General features: G+C 39.2%; 5 protein-coding genes across 6 annotated transcripts in view; 2 read left to right on the top strand and 3 right to left on the bottom strand.

Moving 5' to 3' along the window:
- Positions 1-1,500: 1,500 nt before the first annotated feature.
- Positions 1,501-9,701, top strand: LOC133838182 (putative inorganic phosphate cotransporter). The gene is made up of 3 exons (XM_062269185.1): positions 1,501-2,265; positions 6,961-7,598; positions 8,033-9,701. Exons 1-3 carry the CDS (start codon positions 2,226-2,228, stop codon positions 8,852-8,854), a joined length of 1,500 nt encoding a protein of 499 aa, XP_062125169.1. The 5' UTR covers positions 1,501-2,225; the 3' UTR covers positions 8,855-9,701.
- Positions 9,702-10,343: 642 nt separating this feature from the next.
- LOC133848913 (sialin) lies at positions 10,344-13,038 on the top strand. Its single transcript, XM_062284661.1, has 3 exons — positions 10,344-10,475; positions 10,548-11,296; positions 11,840-13,038. The coding sequence occupies exons 1-3, from the start codon at positions 10,436-10,438 to the stop codon at positions 12,587-12,589; spliced, it is 1,539 nt and encodes a 512-aa protein (XP_062140645.1). The 5' UTR covers positions 10,344-10,435; the 3' UTR covers positions 12,590-13,038.
- Positions 12,793-15,316, bottom strand: LOC133848898 (mitochondrial import receptor subunit TOM70). The gene is made up of 3 exons (XM_062284634.1): positions 15,158-15,316; positions 13,858-14,927; positions 12,793-13,763 (listed from the first exon to the last, which is right to left on the bottom strand). The coding sequence occupies exons 2-3, from the start codon at positions 14,861-14,863 to the stop codon at positions 12,970-12,972; spliced, it is 1,800 nt and encodes a 599-aa protein (XP_062140618.1). The 5' UTR covers positions 14,864-14,927; positions 15,158-15,316; the 3' UTR covers positions 12,793-12,969.
- A 1,011-nt stretch (positions 15,317-16,327) lies between these two features.
- LOC133848958 (nuclear protein 1-like) lies at positions 16,328-16,782 on the bottom strand. Its single transcript, XM_062284724.1, has one exon. It carries the CDS (start codon positions 16,780-16,782, stop codon positions 16,582-16,584), a length of 201 nt encoding a protein of 66 aa, XP_062140708.1. The 3' UTR covers positions 16,328-16,581.
- A 21-nt stretch (positions 16,783-16,803) lies between these two features.
- LOC133848936 (trans-1,2-dihydrobenzene-1,2-diol dehydrogenase) overlaps positions 16,804-18,807 on the bottom strand; it is a 23,103-nt gene continuing 21,099 nt past the window's right edge. Inside the window, exons 4-6 of one of the 2 annotated variants that reach the window (XM_062284702.1) lie at positions 17,126-18,744; positions 16,960-17,084; positions 16,804-16,897 (exon numbers count right to left, since the gene is read on the bottom strand). In XM_062284702.1, coding sequence (XP_062140686.1) covers positions 18,343-18,744 — 402 coding nt within the window. In that variant the 3' untranslated portion in view covers positions 16,804-16,897; positions 16,960-17,084; positions 17,126-18,342. The remainder of the gene's footprint in view (positions 16,898-16,959; positions 17,085-17,125; positions 18,745-18,807) is intronic. The other variant, XM_062284693.1, reaches the window with a different exon arrangement.

Raw genomic sequence — 18,807 nt, 5'->3', positions numbered from 1 at the left:
ACATTTTATATAGTTGAGGGTCTCACTATATATACTTTAAGGGGCAATAAAGATGGAATAAGATAGATCTTTTTGAAATGTTGTGCATTTGCATGCTGACTGAAAAAAAAAAAAAAAAAAAAACACTCATGTCTCGTCTCGTATCACGTTTCCACTATAAAAATTAACCGCTGGCAATGATCATTTATTAAGTGTTAGGCAGCGCAAAAAGCTCAGGTTACGTTAATCAACTATGAACTACAATACTCGACTGTTTCATATACAAATACATATCTCTGAGTATATACTGAGTTGTATTTATCATTGCTTAACCGCAGTAAACCGCAATTATTTAGCCCACAATTTTGCACCATGCAAATGCAAAGAACTACAATCCAATTTTAGCTGGTAATATAATAATATTTATAGTCAAGTATACATCTTATATATTCTGGTAACTGGCGTGTACGAATGTAGCGTGTTCGGCTAATAGAAAAACCGTTCACTTTAGCACCCGCTTAGAACCAGCTTCAGCCCTAGAATCCCCCTCCATAATGTACTAATGCATGAAACAAAAATACAAAAATAAAACAAAAACTACCTCGAACTCGTAACGACTTTCAGTTAGTAAGGTTAGTAAAATCCAAAAAGAACGGATCGTTGCACGTGTTTAACACACTACTCACTCAGATAATATGCACTTCAGCGATCAGGTTAAGAAATGCAAGATAAGAAATTCAAGTTGTTCAGTTAAGCTTTTTTGATACTAAGCACCAAATAATATGACATTTGACATAATTACTGTCCTAAATCACATAGAGAAAAGTTCCGTTTCAGATAACCACAAATTCATTCAGGTATTTCAAGGAACTGCTTATCGACATGTCTGGAATTCAAATTAGTACATTTATTGCCTATATGTAGTACTTATTATGTTTCAAGGGGCGTTCGCTGCTATCAAAGATTTATGTATGTGGCATATTTTACAATCATATTAATTTATTAAATCACTCATTCAACATCGATAGTCATTTCAATTTATTTCTTTATTGCAATTTATGATTATCTATTAGTAGTACTTCAATATATGACAATACTTCTAATTTAGTCGGCTAAGCCCCTTTGATTTTACCTAAAGCTAGAAAAGTCTGTGTATACTAAATACAATAGTATAGTTAGAGCGTTACAAAAAATACTTAAGTATTTCTCTCTCAAGTATCTGGTGCGCGTGCACGATTATCTAATGAAAACCGTTAAATATCGAAAGTATTGGAAACGAAATTGAACTCGAAGTCGGAACGGGAACGTTTCCACCAAGTAGGCAGCGAAAGGGGAGCAGGGGTCGCGGGGAGCCGTGTAGCTGGCAGTTTGGTCAGATAGCGCGATTTATGAGTGGTTAAACTACAAACACACTAATATATTGCCCATACTACATATACAAATATATGTGTGTTGAAGTGCGCGTGTGTATGTTTGCAGCAAGTGTATATAAAGCTTGCGACTCCTTGGCGCAGCGTCGGCAGTGTTGTTTCAACGATCAATACACGACGCTGACAGCGGCGTCAACAGCGTTTAACTCCAGCGACAGCAGCGCCAAGCAGTCGCAGTCGGCACCAGCAGCCGACAGAGCAGCTGGCAGAGCAGCAGTGCTTATCTGTTCGCATATAAACTAAAGTCTGTGGAAATAATTTCTCATTTGAAATTTAACAGTCGACGTGCGCGGAAGGCACAAAACACAGAACACAACAAAACGCGTAAAGATCGTGTAGTGTGAAAATTGCTAACAACGAACGATTAAACGAACAAAAAATCCGCAAACCCAAAACCAAAAACAAATAAGAACAAAATAAAAAGCAAAGCCTAAAAAGCCCAGAAGTGCGTGTTCGACAGTTCGATTTCGAATCAATTCCATTGCATATTCCAGTCTCGTCCGCAGTACGATTTAAGCTGCCGTTGCGTGCGGTTCTTTCTCTCGCTATCCTTTCCACCTTCACCTACGTTTCTTTCTCTTTCACGCCTACGCTCTATTCATATTGCACATCGCTTTCTGTTGTGTGTTGCGCATGCGCCAAAGTGAAAAGTGTTGAAAAGCAAAAAGCGAAGGATTGATTGCAGCGTGTGCTTTTGCGCGTGTGTGTGAGGGCAAATTGTGCCGTAAATTTTTTATTTACGCAGCGTTCGCGTAAATTATAACCGTGGCGAAGGAATTGGCTAATTTGTTAACATTGCAACAAACGAGAGCCGAAATGACACAACAACCACAATGGGGCATAAGCTTATCAAAGTGTAAGTGCAAATTAAGTGTGTGTGTTTAAGTGTATGTATATGTGTTTGTAAGCGAATGTGTAAGTTTGACTGTGTGAGTAAGTTTTGTGTTATGCGTTGAATTGTGATTTCAAATTCGAATTCAAATTCAAATCGTATTTCGAATTCGTTGAACTCTGGCTTAACATTCTTGAAATGCTTTAATTATTGTTTAACCGACATTGACCGACAACAGCAACAACAACAACACCATCACGAGCAGCACTTGAATGCAAAACTTAAGTATAAAGTGTCATATAGCAGTACACATGTGTGTGTGTTATAATAACAATGACAAAACGTTTTTATTTTTTTTTTTATATATATTTCTTTTGCATTTTGCACTTCCGATTCCATTTGCGTACATGTTTTGCTTACGGATATAATATATTGTTTGATCTTTTCTACGGTTTTTTTTTTATATTCCGTTGATACCTTTTGTTTAGCAAGTTTTATGCTAGGCACGCGTCAACATAATCATCAATAATCTTGCGGTCGATTGCTCTTTAATTTGTCAATTTCTATGGACAAATGACACCGTCTCTGAGAATTGATTTGCATGAGAATAAAGAAAGGCGCACGACATGATGACGACAGATTTGCAATAGGTCCAAATAAAACATGAATATCGTAAAAAGTTTAACTCTCAGAAAATTGTTCTTCCACAATTCTATGGACTTACAACATTTTCGTTTACAAAGGGTTAAACTTAGTCTCTCTAGACAACTAATTATATTGAACTAGAAAACAGCATTTCGGAAACGTGCAAAATATAAAACAATGCCAAGATGTCCCCCGACGAAAGTGATATCACAAATGCCTATCAACAACTAAAAAAAACTATATATAGTTTTGAGACCTCATTTTTAAAAATCTTTTTGGAATCGTATTGAAATACTAAAACAGACAGATATATGTACATACATATTTATATAGAGTTCATGTGTTACAGATAAAAGTTTTTGAAATAGTCTGTAGCAAAAGCTTTTTAGGTTAGGAAGAAAGTTTCATTTCTTGCTTGTTATCATGGAAATTTTGATTGTCATTATAAAGCCGGCAATAAAGTAATGTGTTTTTTTTTGTTGAGGCTAGCGGTAGCTTGACCTCCTTATAGAGAGACTGTTTCCTTTGCATTGTTTTTTGGGCAAGGTCAATGTAATAAAAGAATTCTTTTTTGGTTTCCAATGATTTCATAATAATTCTCCCCATTTCTTTCTCTCTCACTCGCTGGCAGATGTATTTCGGAACATGCATATATAAATAAATATCAACAAAAACAAAAAATAAATGAAAAAGAGAAAAGGGAAAAATGTTGTAACGTCGCGAACTGGAATTCATTTTACGAGATTGTTTATTTGTTTTCTACGCGTTTTTATTTGTCATATGCAAATGTTATTATTGACAAAAATATTATTCTTTTCAGTTTTAAGTTTTGTCAGTCGCTGTAAACGTGAGTTAGGTACTTAACTATGTGTATGAACTCAATGAGTTTCAGACTCTTGACACTTTGTCGCTGACAATCCATCATTTGTCAACAGCTTATCATTAGCTGGGGCCAGTGGAGGTCTTGTCTGCTCTTGTTCTTCCTCTGGATTCTGTAGAACCGATGACTATATATATATTTATAAATATGCATATATAATTTGTTGATACGAATGTTTGAACTCTCTCTTCGGAGCACTTGCCTTATCCGAATAACAAGCCGATGCACGCATATCTTTAGCCCCGCTCTCAATTCTTGTTTTTGCAAAAGTCTTTATGCCCATATCTAAGTATTGAAGTTGTTTGCAACTGTGATGATTACAAGGCATATACTATAAGTTGTCTATATAAGTATGTACTTATATACTAAGAAGTCGGTAGCGTTGCAATAAAATGAAAATGAGACGAAAATATAACGCAACGAGTCAGCATTTATCTTGCCGAAACAATAATCATTAAAGTTATCGCATAAATATCACAATAAACAGAGTTTATCCACTTAAAAAAAAAGGCCAAGATATATATACATATGTATATACACCTGCCTTTTTTTTGCATTTTGCTGGAGTCACGTGGTTTGTTTTATTCCCGGAAATCTAATGCATATATAATACATACTGAGTTAAGGTAAACGTTCATTAATCGGTTAATAAGGCTATAATTGTCGTATCTTATCATAAATCCCAAAGTATTGTACAGGTACTATGGCACATGATTTATGTTCGTATATCTATCCGTGGTATATAGTTCCATTATGTCCTCTAATCATGAACGAGCCGTCAGACTCGAGTGAATTACGACCACACTCAAGCGATTTTACATATAAACACGATGAGGAGAGCGGAGTTAAACCTATACTATAGCATATATAATCTTTCCTTATCGATATCGGTTTTTTATTTGGTGTATTTGAGAATCGTGTCGCTTATAAATTGTAGCCGGGTGGCGGCTCGAAGTATTTGTTAAATAATATGACAAATATTGAGAGATCATTAAATTGTCAGCTCCACTGCAACTACGTAAATATATTTATGAATGTTAATTTCTAGTTCAAATAAAGCTCTCCCCCACAATGACGTAGTTGGACTCCCCCTCGACTTGTAAATAATATCGTCAATTATAATTGAAATTCCAACATACACAAAAAAACGAACAGATCATTCAAATGATCAGAGAACTGGAACTGAAAACTAGTAAAGGGAGTGAAGCATATATAATTATAGCTGTGAGAATCGGATCATCAACATCAATCTTGTTGTTATTTATAAAAATAGTACATTATCTCTTTTTTTTGTGCTCTAATAAAATTGTCATGCATTGAGTTGATCACTTTATAAGTATGGTACATAATACACTCTATTGGCGATGTGTTAACAAAAGTGTTGTTGTCGACGACTCTTTAATTAATTTGAAGAAGTTGGGTCAGTGTTGATATTAAGCATTTATTGTTTACATTAATTCAACCTTCAGCCATTGGCATTCCACAAATGAGAACTTTATTGCTCCAATTTCTAAAATATTATCAATTTGTTGTTATTTTTTAGGGCCCTAATTTTCTAGGTGCCAAAAACAAAAATATAGGAAAGAGGTAGGGAAAAATTAGAGGAACAATACAATGGCGCCGAATTATAAATACCAGGGAACTGGCGCTTTATGATCCGTCATCATACTTGAACGCAATGTCGGGTCGGAACTTATCGCAGATCTATAGCACTCGAAGTTATCAACACATAATGCCATTTTACTTATTATTATTATATGTACTTTGCCATAAACGGCACCCTCCACCTAAAGTTGAACAAAAAACATTTTGAATGCCCTCATAAAAATTGGGCCATAATCACCGAATCGTACTTCTATTGAATGCTATCGAAGTGTATCATAAACATATATCGAAAGAATTAAGTAATACCTGGAAGTTGGGTAGTGCCAAGGGATTTAAAATTCTGTATATTTAAAGAATATATAGTAATATTAATAAATTTCAACAGATAAGGTGGATTATAAACAAAATATGTTGAAGTTCCAGATGAATTGAAATTACAAATTCAACGCTGTAATCACTATAATTATCTCTGATAAAGTATATACATAGAAATTATTGCTTGGAAGTTGACTAATCCCAGATAACTTATAGTTCATCGAATGAAATGTTTGTAATTCTCATAGTTGAATTACATTTTTTATTACTACAAATGTTATTCATGTCGGAAGTTAAGTAACATATACACAAATTAAAACACATTATTTCTTAGAAGTTGAGAATACTAGAATTATTATCGGAGCAGTCTCTTTGTTCATTATATAATATATTTCTCACATGTAAATTCAACGGTTCAATAATTACATTCATCTTCAAGGTACTTGAAGTGTCTGCTAATCAATATTTTCCGGTTTTAATGGAATGACATTTCCGATATAAAAAAGTTAATGAATTTCTGCTGAATTATGAACAAGTTCGATTACAATTAAGTATTTAATACATTTCAACCCAATCATTTAGTATAGCTGAGTTTGCATTCCAAATATGATGAGACTAACTTGAATAAACTTCGCGATCAGAGAGTTTTGGCACCTGATTCCCAGTGTAAAGTAAAGGCACACCTTTGTACTCATTTCATATGTAGATTACAATGGCATTGGCATATCAATCAGATCTGGAAAGTTTTCATCAGCCAGCCGAGTAATTTGTGTAATTTGTGTTACAAATGTGGAATGTGTGCTTTCCTCATAAAGGGGATCTACCAGTCATTATAGCCGATATAGGGCGACTGTAAATAACGCTGGCGTGCTCCGAACTTATTACGGATTCGATTCAAACAAATTGACATGACAATTTTGAGATAAATAATAAAAATACAAATTTTGTATATATTGTAGAATTTATATGGTATTTAAACGTCTCAATCAAATTCAATTTGTACTTTATCAGCGCTTGATTTGAAGCACTAATTGAATAACTTTTGAGCTGGTTTTTTTTTGTTAAGGGGCAAAAATTGTTTATTCGCATGTTAAATAAAGTCAATGAAATTATTTGAAAGACACTCTGCGAAATTGTCAAATATTTGTCTAAATGGTGCCACAATTGACGTCAGAATTTTAAGTATTTTATGATTATTTACGTAGTGTTTTTACTAATTTATTGGAGTCGTGTGTTAATTAATTGATCGACTTTAACTTTCGCTTCGTTTATAGATTTTATATTACCGCAACGTGTGATATTGGCCATCATGGGCTTTCTGGCCATCCTAAATGCCTACACGATGCGAGTTTGCCTCTCGCAGGCGATCACCGTCCTGGTGAAGAAGAAGAACAGCACCGATGAGGATGGCAACGATCAAGCGATCTGTGAACCCGACGATCTCGATGGCGATAGTGGATCAGCCAGCAGCGGCGACTTTGAGTGGTCCGAGGAGCTGCAGGGTTTGATCCTGTCCGCCTTCTACATTGGATACATTGTCACTCATGTGCCTGGCGGTCTGCTCGCTGAGAAGTTTGGCGGCAAATGGACTCTGGGTCTTGGCATTCTCTCCACCGCTGTCTTCACCATGCTCACTCCTTTGGCTATCGATTATGGCGGTTCCGATTGGCTGATTGTCACGCGTGTCCTTATGGGTCTGGGCGAAGGAACAACTTTCCCTGCCTTGAGTGTGCTGCTCGCAGCTTGGGTGCCGGCCAATGAACGTGGAAAACTTGGAGCTTTGGTTCTGGGCGGCGGTCAAGTGGGCACCATCATGGGTAATCTGTTGTCTGGCGTCTTTTTGGAGTCTTACCACTGGTCGTTTGTCTTCTATTTCTTTGGCGGTCTTGGCGTTGTTTGGTTTGTCATCTTTGTAAGTATTGCCATAGCACATGATTAAAAGCTCTTTATATAAAAGCAATTTCACACTAAATACGTTAATGGCAATCAAATAGATTTTTTGCCACTTAACAATCGGAAATTTACCCTAAGCAAATTGTTCAAAAATTGCTTATTGATTGCCATAAAAGTATTGAGGCTTAAGAGTAGAATAAACTGGGTTTTTTGCTTAGCCAAAAATCAATCCATTTTAAAAATCAGCGCTGATAAAGCACATTCTTCAATAAAGCACATTCTTCAATTTAAAAAGTAAGAGTGTTAAAAAAATCGATTATTATTCTTGTATATATATATACCCCGATAAAGATTCAGCGGGAAAAGGTTTTAACTTAACCCCTTTGTCTGGCTGTGTAGATAAACACCAACAAAGTTCTTTTCAATAATTTCCTTTTCACTATTTTCTTGCAGGTCTTCCTATGCTTCAGCGACCCCAGCAGCCATCCCTTCATCAAGCCCTCGGAGCGCGAGTATCTGGTCAAGGAAATCGGTACAATTGGCCGCAACGAGAGCCTGCCCCCAACACCCTGGAAGGCCATCCTCACCAATCTGCCGATGTTCGCTTTGGTCTCCGCACAAATCGGTCACGATTGGGGCTTCTACATCATGGTCACCGATCTGCCCAAATACATGTCCGATGTGCTGCAATTCTCGATTAAGGCCAACGGTCTGTACTCCTCCCTGCCTTACGTCATGATGTGGATCGTCTCGGTGGGCAGCGGTTTTGTGGCCGATTGGATGATTCGTCGTGGTATTATGAACACAACAAACACACGTAAAGTGATGACTGGATTGGCTGCCTTTGGACCAGCCATCTTCATGGTGGGTGCCTCGTATGCTGGCTGTGATCGTGTCCTTGTCGTGGTGCTCTTCACCATCTGCATGGGTTTGATGGGTGCTTACTATGCGGGCATGAAGCTCAGTCCCCTGGACATGAGTCCCAACTATGCGGGCACCTTGATGGCCATCACGAATGGCATTGGTGCCATCACCGGAGTCGTGACGCCGTATCTCGTGGGCGTAATGACGCCAAATGCCTCGCTACTCGAATGGCGTACTGTGTTCTGGGTGGCATTCGGTGTGCTCTTCGTCACCGCCATCGTTTACAGCATCTGGGCTTCGGGAGAGGTGCAACCCTTCAATGGATCGGTCATCGAACCGACTACTTTGGACTTTGAGGCTCACGAACGTAAACCGGAGCTCAAGCTCAAGACAATGGAGCACAGCTCGTAAATGAGAGAGCGCGAAGGAGCAGCAAAACGATCCAAAGTGTTCAGATTGCCATAACTGTTCAAGATCTAGTTTATAGACATACACAATTTATACCGCATCGTATACTATCGTAAACTATTGTAACCTATCGTACACGTCTACGTAGTACTTTATATAACGTCGATATTCTGTGCACCTGTGGAATTTGTTGCTACTATATGTGAGAAGCTCAAGAAGACATTTCTTAATGTACACTCTATGTAATTGTTAATGTAATGTAAACAAAAACATTGTATGTATGTCAAGCGTACATCATGGATGCTGCTGATCAACCACTTCAAATTGCTAGTTTTATAGTATGCCACGCCCCCAACCCCTTTCCCCCTATACATTTATAGTAATCTATAAGCTTCCAGCTGCAGATTCTCTACCCTTTAAATCGTTTTACTCACTCCACAGCAGCTAAGCGAATTTACTTATGTACATTGCCTTTGTCTTTCCCCCATTACAACTTTACCTCCCTCCCCACCCACCAAACACTCCACTGTCTGCAGCAATGTACTCTCTTAATTATTATTTAGTATTTAATCGAAGATATAAAAAAGAAACGAAATTCAGTTTTAGGCTAGTGAAAATAATTAAATGCAACACGATGAAATGTTATGTACCTTAATTTGTATTTGCGCAATGTAAGAGAAAACAAAGAAGAAAACTTAAAACAGTTGAAATTGTCAATTATTAATTATTGTACGCGCATTTTTTAATTGTTGATCAATGTATAAATGCATGTGTTTTTTTAACACCTAATCTGTTAAAGCATTACTGTTTTTATAATGTTTAGTCCAAATAAAGTGCATAAACTAATTAACTGCAGCTGTGTTCATTTCGGTTTTCAATACACGACAAAAGGGGAAAACAATCTTAAAACACATTTCTAATTAGTAAATAACTAATTTCAAGTTAAGGGAAATGAAAATCTTTGAAAATTTAGATACAACCCTATTATGAGCAATAATAGAAAAAAAGTTGGAAAAAGTATTTTTCAAAAGCGTTTAATTCTCAATTTTGAATATGAAATATAAATGCTATTTTGCTTCGAAAGTAAATACTCTCAAAAAAAAAGGGGTAGAATAATTAAAATGTAATATTTTTACAATTTATGTTGAAAAATAGGTTTTATTATTATTTAGAAAACTATTTTTCATTTTGTAAACTAGAGCTTAAGTTTAATAATTACTTCAGAATTTATTTACTTGTGGTTACTTATGATTTTTAGAAAATCAGCAAATAACCCGTAATTTTGCATTTTTCCATAATAATTATATGTAGTTATTACTGTACAGTAGAGTTATTATAGATCTGTGTAGATTGTCGTAGACAAAACTCCCAGAACAATAAACTCGGCTAATTGGATAAGCTGCTTCTGGGAAAACAATCTAGCTCTTATTATAGTCATCAGTTCGTATCTTTTGAGTGTTTGACAACTATTTTTTTTTATGGGGGATTCCCTATCACAAACAGTTTGCTTTTTAAATCAAATTGTGACAGTTGAGATTATTTCAAGTATTCAATACTGTAAATTTAATTCTTTTGATTAATAAAATGTTTGATTTTCAGCAGAAACTGAGAAAATTCTTTGACTGTAAGTATCCAAATGTAGAAAAAATATCAAATATACCTAATTATATATGTAGATGATAGCTAATAAGAGTAGATCTGCAGGTAAAACAGCGATTGGTGCTCTGCTATTTTAGTTTGTTGGCCATCATAAATGCGTATACAATACGCTATTGCTTGGACTTTTCACTGAATCGCATAGTAAGGGAGTTGGCGAAGACGAAGTCTATCAAAACTCCTTTAATTGCGAAACCCACAACGAGAAGAGAGAACCGAAATACAGCGCGAACTACTGCAAGACCGCGACCTAAACCTCGACAAAGAGCTGGCAGAGATCAGCTTAAATTAAATCCACAGCATTTGCAGCAAACACAATTCCATGCACCCGTCATTACCACCTCCAACTGCTCCGATGTGTGGACGAAAGAAGTGCAGATTCTGGTCTCCGCCTCCTTCTATGCGGGCTACATGCTCACACACATTCCAGGCGGACGTCTGGCAGAGCGTTACGGTGGCAAGTGGATACTGGGTGCTTCGATATTACTTTCGGCAATTCTAACGCTGCTCACCCCAACCATAGTGCGTCATGGAGGTCCTGGCGCCTTAATGGCTCTGCGATTGTTAATAGGATTCTGCGAGGGTCCCACATTTCCAGCGGTCAGCGCTTTGCTGGCCCAATGGGTTCCCGAAAGCGAACGAGGATTGCTCTGCAGCTGCGTGTTGAGTGGCGGCGAAATTGGCGTCATATTTGTTCACTTGGTTAACGGATTGTCTCTGGGTGAGGAGGATTGGGCGATGGCATTCTATGTGGTCGGTGGCGGTGCAATGCTGTGGTTTGTGGGCTTCGTAAGTAAACCAGTCATTTTTCATGAAACACTACTTCAAATTAGTTTATACTTGTACACTAACTGCCATAAATGCATGATCAATTTTTTGAAGTTGCGCTTTAATCTTAAAGCTTTTTAACATTATTATTACTACACGAAACAAATTTTACATATATAAAAAACTGATCTAAAGCTCCTTAGAATCGTTCTAAGCACAGGAAACTTTCTCATTTGGTAAACACATCAAGAAAAGTCAAGTTTATGGATCTTTTTCATTCAATGCTATTCAATTTGGACAGCGTAACAACTTGTACAAATTAATTTAATAATTGATTGATCTTTCTTTATAGAAGAATTTTAACAGAAATTTAAATTTTCGCTTTTCTTACCTTAGTTTCAAAAGTTATTAATTTTAGGGGAAAAAATATATTTTTGAGTTAGCAAACTCGACAATAAAAGTAAAGATGTGAATGAAGACTTTACATACCTTAACATCTTCTGGATGTTCCAAAGAATTCCTATAAATATGTTCTAGAGCTTTAATCTACTTTTTGGCTTTCAGGTTCTCGTCTGCTACAGCAAACCGGATGCCTCGCCATTTATACAGAGCTCGGAGCGTGAGTACATCAAGAGCCAGGTGAGCGACACTTTGATCACAGAAGCAGAGACAGAAGCCACTGACACTAATGAAGCGCCTTGGAGCAACATGCTGCTGAATGCGCCCATATGGGCGCTGATTGCAGCTAATATGCAGCACGACTGGAATCAGCAGGAGATGGCACAAGAGCTGCAACAGCTGCTGCACCAATTGCAGTCCAAGAGCAGCACGCTGTGGACCGAGCTGGAGTCCAGTTTACGGGTAACTGCACCGCATCTATGGAGCTGGCTGGCCTCGCTCACCTCGGGCCAGCTCAGCGATTATCTGATTGCGAATGGCATTTTGAATCGCACACAGACACGTTGCCTCATGTCCTGGCTGGTCTTTGTGAGCAGCTCCATGTATCTAGTCTACGACAAGCAGCAAAGTGCGCGAATGTGGAGTGTTCTGGCTTTTGGCGCCTACTATGCGGGCATCAAGCTGCTGCCCCTGGACATGAGTCCCAATTTCGCCGGCACACTGATGGGCATCTCCAACGGCCTTGGTTCACTGCCGGGTCTGTTGTTGCCACTGCTGCAACAACTGGAGTCGGAGTACGAGATTGTGGGCAGCATTCGTGCTGCATTTTGGTTGATCTGCGCTGGATACATTTCCGGCGATGTGCAGTCGTATAATCAGCGACAGCGACGTAGCAACCAGCCAATTGTTCATTAATTACAAATGTGTGTTTTCGTATATTGTTTGGTTTGTTTTTCGTTTGTTTTTAAAGCTAGGCTAACATATTTTAACTAGTTGAATTAATAATATTAATGAATAGTTAGTAGTTATGTATACGCTTAACAGATCGATTGAATGCGTTCGATCGACTTTTCATTTCTCATCGTCTAAAACTAGGAGCACAGGGAATAACTAAAACAAAGATTTGCCGTATCTTTTATATAACACTGTTTCGACGTGGGATTGGTTTTTTGTGTTGTGTTTTGTTTTTTATGATTATAAGAGTTTTGTGTTGTTGGGAGAAGTTATTGGTTTGTTGCAACTTAATTAGCACACGTTAAATGCCCGCATCTACCTTCACACAACATCTTTTTTGTTTACATGCCCGGCTGGGCAAGGAAACCGGACTGCGCCATGGCGGAAATGGTATTCATATCGATGCCCATCTTGCGCGTCACATTGATTTGAGCCAGCGCCGCATTACGCAAGGAATAGACATGCACCAGCTCCGCCTGACTCTTGGCATAAAGCAGCGCCTTCTCAAACAGATCGACAGCACGCTGCAGTTGCGCTCGCTGCACCTCCACGGTGCCCAGTGTCTCGTAGGCCAGCTCACACTTGGGATCCACCTCAATGGCACGATTCAGCAACGCGACAGCCGTGTCGATATCGCCACGCCATTGCAGCATCATGATGGCCTGATGCACCAGCAACGATGGATTTGTGGGCGCCAGTTTCATGGCCTTCTCGTAGAACTGTTGCGCCTGTGGGAATTGCTGCTGATCCGCCAGCACTTGGGCCATCAGGCTGTAGCATTCAACGCAATCAGGGAACTTCTCGATGGCCAGCTCAAAGTCGCGTATCACGCGTCCCAAACGATTCTGATCGTTGGTCAACAACGCCAGACGATACTCCGCGTAGCATTTCTGTACATAGGCAATAGCATGATTGGGTGCCAATCGAACAGCAGTATCGAACTCCACCAACGCCTCATCGATCTGTTCCAGCAGCAGCAAGATTTGGGCACGCTGGTGATAGACATCTGCATTGTCGGGGCGCAGCTTCTGAGCCTCGAGGAAGTCGGCCAAACCCTTGTCTCGTTCATCCGTCTGTATGAAGAGTGCGGCACGCTTAATGTACGCATAAACACGCAGCGTAGGATCGGCATCAGCTAAAAAGGATTGGGAAAACGATTATTCATTGGCTTGGCATAAATATCTAGGAAGCGCAGACGAGAAATCTGATAAAAATAATGATAAACTTACCATTGGCTAGTATGGCATCAAAGTCATGTTTGCTGTCCGCAAAGCTGCCACCCAGCAGATGGAATGTGCCACGCATGAGGAGCGCCTCCACTTTGTACTGTGCATCCGACTCGGATGATTCAATTTCCTCAGTGCAAGCGGCAATAATGTCATCATACTGCTGCGCCTCGAACGCCTTGCGAGCGCGCACAAAGCCACGCAATGGGACATCAGTTGTCGAAGCTGGCAACTCCATCAGCTGCAGCGGATCGGCAATGAACGAGCGCATATAAGTGTTGACAAAGGCAGCCGATGGCACCACAGGAACATGCTCACGCATGCCCTTCTCCGCATCGAGGCGACCTGTCTCCTTTAGCACACGATCCGCAAACACAATCGTATTGTTGTTCTGAAACATTTCCAGAATGCAGGTGGCCGTCACATCATCCAGACACTCGCTCATATCCTTGGTTGCCTCATGGGCACGTGCTCTTCTATAATACGCCTTGGCATAGCGTGGATTATACTCCAGCGAAAGCGAACAATCCTCCTTTACTTTATTCCACTTCTTGAGCATCTCATAAGAGGCAGCACGATTCTGATAGAAGATGGCCATGTCCGTGCGATGCTCTGTGGGGCACTTATCGATGGCCTTGTCGTAGAAACTGATGGCCTCATCGTATTTGCCATTGCGATAGCAATTGTTGCCCTCCGTCTTATAGTTGTTGGCCTCCTTCAGCGGCGACAACTGTTCGCCCAGTTCAGCAGACTTCTTCTTGCGCTCCAGTTCCGTATCCGGAGCAGTGCCATCAATGGATAAAGTTTTATTCTCAATTTTACCCTTCTTCGACTTTGTCGTCGACGTTGCCGGTTGTTTGCCGCCTTTTGTGGTCGCGTTTGTATCGTCTTTGTTGCCGCTCTTACGTAGCACATACATCCCCAGGCCAATGGCCAGCGGAGTGCCCAGGAGCAGCGCCACTTGCCATTTGTTAAGCTTTACCGAACTCAAATTAAGGAACGTTGCCATTTTTACTTAGTGGTAGGGAGAATTCCAATTGGAGTGTTTGTGGTGTGCAGCGTGTATGTAAAATCTTCAAAACAGAGAAACAGTTTAAAATTGTGTAATAGCTTTATGGTGTTATCAACAAGTATAATATATTTCACACTAAAAAAACGATCATTGACCGTGTGCCGGTTGCGTTGCGATTTGTCACCACCTCCTCCTCCTCTTCTATCACTCTCACTTATTGTTGCCCCATTCCACATATTGATCGATTTTTATAGTGCATTTGGTGTGTGGTTTGTGTGTCGTTTTACTCACGTTTTGTCTAGTAATTTAACACTGCAATGAATTTTGCAAATATGAACTGTGACTTAAATGTGCTTTTTAGTGAAAAGTAAATAAAAATTTATGATTTTTATATGGATTACAACCTAGCCTGCTTAGCAAATAGAACACATCGAAATATCCGAAACAGTTGCACAACTGTTGAGCCGCTGTGCCGCACATGTGACAGCTGACATGCAGTGGTCGTGCTAAAGCTCACTGCTATAGCGCCCACGCCTTAGGGTAAAATATACCGAACTCCTAAGCGCAAATAACTATTACAGTATTTTTGTATATTTTAAACTAACTTATGGTCACACTCTTATACGTGCGTTAAATACGCTTATTATAATCGCTTTCAAAAACAGCCTGAATATAAGAACTAAGATATTTTTTAATACAAGTTAAATAAACAACATAAATGTTGACAACAAAAACTCAATCGCCTTTTGAAATTTAATAAACTTTGTTAAAATGTATTTAAAAAAAAAAATCACCCTGTATTTGTTTAGCGAATAATTTTTACACTGCGAACGGAAGATAAATATTTGTAAATAATTGAGCGAGTAGTTTGAATGAACTGTTTATGGAAGGTCAGGAGATTTCCGCGTCGATCGCACGGATCGTATGTTCATACATATGTATGTGTGTATTTACACAAACACACTCACACACTGTATTTACATTGCAGTTTTGTAGATAACGCTAAACAAAGGGAGACGTGCTTAATGATCACCGCAAGGCACTGTGAGCTGAGTGCAAATGAGTTCAACTAAAAGGCTATAAATATGCACTCACTCGCACACGCACACACGTACGAAATCTCTGTGGGGGGAGGCAGTCGTAAGAGTGTAAACGTCGCACAAAGCTTTTGCATCAATGTATGCATGTGAAAACGTGTGTTGGTGACGGTGTGTGTGGGTTTGGTTCGGGTTCCAATTCCAATGCAAAAGGCGCTGCAAAATAATGTTCCCATCGTATTAAAATATTGAGATTAGTTTGTGTTTTTCTTTTTATTTTATAAGTTAGACCTAAAGCAAACTTCATAATTTGAATCGCACTAAGCTTAAATTATAATTATAAGTCTGTATGGTAAGTGTATTAAGTTTAGGAAAAAATTTGTTTATAAACTAGAACTATGCAATAAGTAATTCCAGCGTGTTCTTTTCTTTTCCTTTTCTTTCTAGTTTTCCAGCGAGAGCCGACAGTGCCAGCTGCCGCCGCTGGCGCAGCAGTCTCTCCTCTGTTCACCTCTTCTTTCTTCTTCCTTTTGGGCTACCTTTCTTTGATTTGCTTTGATTTTTCAATCTTCAATATTCGCCTTTTTATGTATTTTTTTTTTTTGTTTTGCACTCTTCTGCTCAAGTTTTTTTGTGTGTGTGTTGTTGTGTCGACTGCGCTTTGGCGTGACTTGTACATCAGTTTTTCACAGTCTTCTTGTTGTTGTTGGTGTTCATGAGCTTGGTCAATAGTTTTCTAGAGTGGCCAGAGGGGTCGAAGTGATTGGTGTGCTCGGTGGCCTCCTTCTTCGAGCGCTGCTTGCCGCTGTGGCTTGAAAAGATGTGCTTGCCATGGTCAAAGTTGTAGTGCTCGTACTCGTCAAAGTGTGCCTCAGACATGTTTTGCTTTCTTTTGAGATCTTTCTTATTGCAATTAAATGAGTATTTTTCTTTTTTCTTTTTTTTGCGTTGTAGTTGTTGTTCTTGGTATGTGCTGTGTTTTCTTCGATATCCTCTCGCAGCAAAACACGAATGGAAATTGAACTTTATGTGCGCAACTGACACCTGCTTTTATACACACCACGAGCTTTTTTCTGACGCTTTGTTGTTGTTTGTAACAGCAAGAGCGGCGGCAGACCGGCACTCTCTCTCAGACTCGTTGCTCTCCCAAAACTGGAGACACTGTGGACAATTTGCTGTAGCTATACATAATGTTTTACAATTATATTACAAAAATTTTTACCTTAATTAGAATTTTGTGCTTGCTGCTTTCAGATTATAAGCTTCTCCCACAAATTATTTTTGCTTCCCGTCGTATCCAATGACACTTTTGCAATGCTTGCTGAGAGCTCTAGAATTTTCCAATTGTCATTCACTACTGGGTTGTAAATTCTCATTGCCCCAAAACTCTCTCTCGCTTGAAGTTCTATAGAGAGAGCGAAACTTTCAGCAAATTTTTGCTGCGCAATTTATTTGTGTTGTGTTTACAAAATGCGCGGTAAACAAAAACAAAAAAAAAAAAAAACAAAAATACAAAAAAAAACGCAATGACAACGTCAAACATATTTTTGCCTCGACAATTTAAATTTTGCTTTCATAATACACACGTTTTTAAAACACACTGCAAGCATGCTCTTGTTCTTCTTACGTAAAAGGCCACGTTAGCAACCCTTGACTTGGGTCGCACTGCAGTTGTCCCTGGGACTGCATTTCGAATTGCATCACCAGCTAGACGAGTAGGCAGGCAAAACACACATGTTGCATTTCCATGTCACTGCCCGGCTCATTGCCACAAATTTTCCGTTAACGCTCAAATGGCAAACTACTAAACCAAAACAAAGCAGGCGACGTGATTAGGCGCACATAACTATGTATGTATGTAAATATCACACATACATACATTTATGTTTATCTATATATACATTGTATGTATTATATATTCGCCTATTCGTTCGATTTTCCGTCCCTGCCCGTCGACCTAGTTTTCCCTTCGCGCTCTAACGGAAAAGCTCTTAATTTAATTGTTTGCCCATTTGTTTATATAAATGCATCTTTGTTTACTCGCCATGCCGGTGATAAGCTTTTTTTGTTCGCTCTTATCATTGTTTATGTATACGTCTCAACAAAATTGCTATTGTAATTTGCTTTGGAAACCGCCTCACGTATTAGTCACTGAGCAGGTTTTTGGTCTTTCTCAAAGGTTCGATGTGCTCCGCATGATTTCGCAGCCACAACGCAATAGATTGTTCAAGAAGCTTTGCAAGATAAGCAGGTAGAGTTGTGTTGGGAGTTGCTGTGAGCTGCGTACCAGCCTCTCGTACTTAACGGCTACTTAAAAAAAGCTGCAGACTGGTTGAAGTCTACGCTGGGGTTGTTGTGAACGCTTTGGCAGCCATTAACAGCTGGTTGCAGTCTGTGCTAAGCTGGAACACACGCCTCGTTATCTACTCCGCAGAGCTTTCAATTGTTCTGAACTTGTTGTTGCTGCATTTCTTGGTGAAGCAATTGCTTTTGCTTTTCTTGTTGTTGCTCTATTTGCTGCTGTTCATTTTGTTCTTTCAGTTTCTGTTGTTGCACATTCTGTTGTTGTTTTTGTTGATCTCTCAGCGCCAACACTTTTTCCCATTGCTCTCCCAGCATATCATGTACTTGATTTGTTAGGTTGGACAGCAAGCGACTCTCATTGTGGCTAAAGAGGCAGCTTTGAGTACGTCCCGCCAGGATGCAATTGCGCACTTCCTGCGCCTCGTAGCAGAGTCCAATGCGATTGTGGTAAGTGGTTGGCTCTTTTGACTGCGGTAGAGTAAACGAATAGTCCACATTTTGCAACACCAAGAGATCAGGACACCAAAGATTATTCAACTGACAAAAGAGAAGAAGGAGTAGTAAAGTTTTGTCAAGAGCAAAACTACCTTTGTTGCTTCA

The sequence above is a fragment of the Drosophila sulfurigaster genome, chromosome 2L (genome assembly GCF_023558435.1).
Source record: "Drosophila sulfurigaster albostrigata strain 15112-1811.04 chromosome 2L, ASM2355843v2, whole genome shotgun sequence".
Taxonomy (NCBI): Eukaryota; Metazoa; Arthropoda; class Insecta; order Diptera; family Drosophilidae; genus Drosophila; species Drosophila sulfurigaster.
This window is presented reverse-complemented; position numbering and strand designations above follow the sequence as displayed.